Source organism: Corvus brachyrhynchos, unplaced genomic scaffold, assembly GCF_000691975.1.
Source record: "Corvus brachyrhynchos isolate BGI_N302 unplaced genomic scaffold, ASM69197v1 scaffold467, whole genome shotgun sequence".
Taxonomy (NCBI): Eukaryota; Metazoa; Chordata; class Aves; order Passeriformes; family Corvidae; genus Corvus; species Corvus brachyrhynchos.
In genome coordinates this window covers 1,096,763-1,101,869 of record NW_008239309.1, presented here as the reverse complement: position 1 = coordinate 1,101,869, position 5,107 = coordinate 1,096,763, and the positions used below count along the sequence as shown (strand labels likewise).

The 5,107-nt window shown below is 40.8% G+C and overlaps 1 protein-coding gene across 1 annotated transcript in view; it reads left to right on the top strand.

The window, feature by feature from the left end:
* The window catches only part of ARHGEF28 (Rho guanine nucleotide exchange factor 28), a 113,022-nt gene extending 111,787 nt beyond the window's left edge, over positions 1–1,235 (top strand). The window contains exon 37 of the mRNA XM_017740650.1: positions 152–1,235. Coding sequence (XP_017596139.1) covers positions 152–312 — 161 coding nt within the window. The 3' untranslated portion in view covers positions 313–1,235. The remainder of the gene's footprint in view (positions 1–151) is intronic.
* The last annotated feature ends 3,872 nt before the right edge of the window (positions 1,236–5,107 follow it).

Genomic DNA, 5,107 nt, shown 5'->3' with positions numbered 1-5,107 from the left:
GTAGAATTTGTTCTAGGGTAGCGTTTTCCTTTCTAGGCAGATGCAGCAAACTAGAAAATGGTGCTTTTGAAAAAGTCAGAATTTGCTCTTTTTAATGGCATGGGCGTGGCAGAAAATGCATTGTCACATGTCCTTCTCTTGTGTGTTACAGATCTGAATGCATCACAGACCCATGGTCCCCAAACAAGTGTTCCGAACCAGGGGTCCATCCAGTCACCACAGGTAGATGAACTGCAGCTGAACCACCAGCCTGAGAACCTGCAGGATGCAGAAAGTGGAGGCAGAGTAGAGGAGGAGATTGTTTATCTCTGATGACTTGTTTTCTAATCTCAGTAGCACTTCTGAAAGATAACTGTGTTTGCTTTTCTAAATATCTGTAGTTGTTCTCTGTATGACCTTCTGGCTTTAAGGGTAGTATTTAATCTTAAATGCAAAATTTTCCCCATGATAAATATAGCAAGTAAGTTATTTTGAAGCCTTGTTGTATAATCTTTAATTTATGACATGATTTCAAATGCTTTGCAAGAAGCAATGAGTAGCAGGGGAGACATAACATTTTGAAATTGTAAAGATGCCACCAAGAACTGTGAAAGCTAGTGTTGATTTTCTCTAGTCCTCATTTTACAAGGATGAGCTAAGAGAGATGGGTCTGCTACTTGAGATTTCAGAGCGTGTATCAGTAACCTTCTAACAGTTGTGATATAACACAAGAAGACAGTAATGTAAGAATGATGGCTATAGTCTTCCCTGAAATGTGCTATATACCCTTAGCTGTGGGGTCATTTTCCTTATCTTCTAGCTCAGGAACTGCTCAGAAGGGGATGTTTTTTTATGGTCTGAGCATAATTGCATAATTGTAATTGTTTTTTCATGTCCCAAAGCCTATTATCATTTTGATACTACTGCTAGTTTCTGTGCAGAGATGCACTAAATTAGTTATTGTATAATAATTGTATTTCATTTCAGTAAGTGTCCTTACGCATTAAAATTTACCAGATGAAACCATCTCACTGGTGAAAAGAAAGGGGATAAATAGTAGGCTTCAGTTAACTGAACCCTTCTGAAACTCCACTGCTTTCCCATGTAGAAGTCAGATAGCTTTCTGCTTTCAGGTTCATGGGATTCTCTGTGTGTTAGGCAGTAAGAAACCAGCACTTGTTTTGTGCCTTTTGTCTTTCTGAAAAATTTGTACGCTTCTGTCAAACTGAATAAATGTTCTGTGCACTTCTGCAAAACTGTAACTTTGATTCATTGTGAGATCCCCCAAAGAAATAAGAAAACAGGAGGAAAAGAAAATATATCTTCAGGCCTTGTTTGCACTGAGCTCAGCTGCAGATGTGTGTTCCTGGTCCAGCATAGCTAAAGCTGAGCTTCGTGTGTCTCAGCTGGAAAAACGAAGGATGTGCCTATTGCTGCTTGGCATGTCTGATGGGATTGGCAGAGGCGCAGCATTTTTTCAGCTCCTGGCTCAGGGCTGCCTCACATCCCCTGCCCAGGTCATGGGGAAGAGGAGCACAGGATTGCTCCTGCCCATTTGTCTGGGTAAGCCCCAGGTGCCAACAGTTTCCATTTTACCCTAAGCCTTGGGTTGTGCAACATCTTCTGCAGGGCACAGAGTTTTAGATGTGTGCGTAGACATCTACGTTCTGATGGAGAAGATTCTCTTCCAGGGCCTGGTGTGCTATGGGGAATACTCCGGAATATGGGGAATGTGACGGTTTGGACAAATTTGGAGGAAAATATCCTCTGATAGAAGGCAAGTTACAACCAGCCCTCTCCCACCAGGCTGGGGAAAAAAAAAGTTTTCCTTGGAGGAAAGTGAAAGAGACAAAAACTATTTATTTAACAAACACACAGGAAGAGGATAATAATGCTGAGTAATAAAACCTCTCTCTGTGGAGAGAAACCTGGGAAAATGTTAGAGTCCTTCTGTAGGTGTGGTCTCTCTCCTCCTCCTCGGAGCTGGGTCGGTGTGGGCCCACCTCCAGGGCCTCAGTGGAAAATTCTCCAGATGTGTTCTGATGTTGAAACAGTCCAGAAGAGAAGAAGGGAAGAACTGAAGTCCCAGGAAAACAAAGTTCAACTCTCCGTCTCCCTCTGGAGAAAAGGAGCTGAAATCAGGGTGAAAAGCAAAAAAGGTACTCTGCTCTTCTCCCCGTAGAAGCACACAGAGAGAGATAGCAGTGACCTTGGAGCCCAAAACTGCTTTTGAAAAGTTCGCTTGGCTTTTTTTTTTCCTTCTCTCGCACCCAGTTTTAAAGACACAGAAAGGCACAAAATTCATTTCTGGGCATAGAGCGCTGATAGGGGATACACGTCATAAAGACACCCCAAGACAAGCAGAGCTTTCTGAGCTGCATCTTACTGGACTCCAGAGCTGTTATTTAGTGGGTATCTGGGGCAAACAACTGAGCACCTGACTTGATGATCACAGCGTGATCCTCAGGTTTAATAACTGGTGTGCAAATGCCACCAGGGAAAAACTCTGCCTGCAGATGTGGTTTCCTGTGTCTATGTCCAGCCTCCAAGACTCCTGCTAACCTGACAGCACTTTTAAAATATGTCTCTTTATAAGAAAAAAAAATCCCTTTTAGAATTTATAGAATTGTTTTACCTTCCTTACTTTTCACGATTAGTCTAAAATTAAAATGTGGATCCAACTTCTTTTAAGGGACCTGCAGTAAGGACAGCCTCTCTGTTTCACCAGTCAGCCACGAAGTCAGGGTTGCCATCTGAACAACTTTTTGGCAAATTTCTAAGTAGCCAGACTAATTTCTTGGGATGCTGTATGTTCCAGGATATGTGCCTTGCCCAGGAACGCACAGGAAACTGGGAAAAAATGAGCAGTTTTCTCCACAGTTACTCTCTCTGCATTTTATTATGCTTTGGCTGAAACATCTGGTACTGGTTACTGTCAAATTCAAGCTGCTGGATGGATAGCTGCTGTCCCAGTCTGGTGTGGGAATTCCCATGTAAGCATCTTGCCACTGGGAGAGGAAGAGAGGATACTGCTTCTCTCATCAGTTTTAATTGAGGGGCTGGGACCTGAAAAGTGGCTAGCCCAGACTTCAGCTGTTGTGCAAATTCTTTAGGTCCCTTAAAATCAGGCAGCATCTTATTTTGCTCACCTGTGTTTACAGTAAAACTTCTGGCATTTCAGAAAGGCAAAGGCAGGAAACAGATGGCCTCTAGATTTAGGTATTTTAATTGTAGAAAATGTTTGAAGTATAGGCCAGTATGGTCTTGGCAGGTGCTCTTTATAACAAGATGTATTATGCACCCCTGAACTCTGTCCATTATTTAGGCATTTCTTAATACTGAGCAGAATTTAAACACAGTCCCAGTGAGACTCAGCTATTTTAGCAGTCTATGTTTTCAGCTATTGTCAGGCATATATTAATGCTGTGTCTTCCTTTTTAGTTAGAAAAATATATTCAGAAATTCTTTTCACCTTTTTTATATTATTTTGAAGTGGGCTTATTTGCAAAGTTTGTTGTTTTTCCCTCATCCCATATATTGTGTTTTCTTTTTGCTATGCTTCTCAAAGCATCTTGCCTCTCAAAGCTCAGAATCTAATTTAGTCATTAATTTCAGTGTTTAAATTAAAGGAGCAGTTGCTGTACTACCAATATCTATGACACTGGGATGAGCTTTCTATTTGTTTTTTCTTCTTTTAAATTATTTTCTCCATCTTTTAACAAAGAAGGGATTTCTTTACTGTAATACCTAGACTTTTCCAGCATTTTCTCCTTAATGTTGTATGCTAGTAAAGTTGTCATTTCAAGCAAATTTAAGACTTCTAAGGGAAACTTGCATCAAGTCTTTTTTCAGCAAGCCTGTAGTAATGGTAGAGAAGAAATTAATGAAGAGCTTAATCTTACAGTGTGCTGGATCCAGACCCTTGGATTTGTGCATTCAGTCATTTGTAGAATGAGGCCAGAATAGAGCAAATTCTTCACTTGGATGCTGTTTGAGTATTGAGGAAAACGACACACTTAGCTGCATTTCTAAGAGATTTTTCACAAAGGTCATCCATGTTATTTTCAAATTAGTAAATTAAATACAGATTAGGCTATTAGCAAAATTCCCTAATGTTTGTTTACTGAAATGATTGAAAAAAAATCTGTTAATGTTTTCCACGTAAGGAACACAAATAATTTTACTTAGAGAGCCCTATTAGCTGCATTAAGTTATATGCCACCCACTTAGTTCAAAAAAGTGAGTAAGATTTTTTGATGCATCTTAATCAAGTAGGTGCCAATTTTGTAATGTGCCATATTACCGCTAAAAACATTTTTATCATGTGGTGAAGTTCATCCAAAAAGAGATTGTGTTATGTTAAGTAAGATGTATAACTTGCTCAGGCTGAATTTTGAAAGCAATGGAGAGTTGCAGATGAGGCAGTTTTCCTTATGCATTTGATGACAAAATGGGGAAATAGTGTGACTGTTTGGATAGCTTCTCATGAATATTCTGTTTGACAGGAATTCCAGCCCCAAATCCTTCCCATCCAAAACCTTCACTGTGCCCAGTTTACAGTACAGAAGTAGAAACAGCACAGGTTGTGGGGCATTAGCATACTGAAACAGGTTGGATGTCTGCTCTTTCTTACAGAATTGTGGAACTGCAGTTGATTTCTGCCATTTTTCCAAGGCAAATGGATACATTTGTCATTTTCTCATCCCTAATAAAGATTTGTATATAGGAGCACTGCAGAAGGAGCTATGAGTATTTTTGATAATCTTAGTCATAAGGACAGCTACATGTTTACCTCCTGTCTTGGTTTGAAAGACAGGTGTCTGCTAAGGAAGGCAGGAGCCTCCGTTGGAATGGCAGATGTGACCTCCCTTCCCTCCCAGTTATTATAATTTTGAAATCAAGAGGCTTTTAGGCAAAGATACGGAAAATAGGAATAACAGTTCTTTACTATTATGTATCTATATCTGTATAACAAGGCAAACAAACAATAACTATGGCAGTAACAGCAATCACAAACCCAGCCCCAGCCCTCTCGGCTGTCGGGCCCTTTCCCCTCGGGTGCAGTTCCGCTCGCAGCCGGCAGGGGCGCTGGCGGCTCCCGGTGAGCAGGGCAGGTGCGATGGTTCCC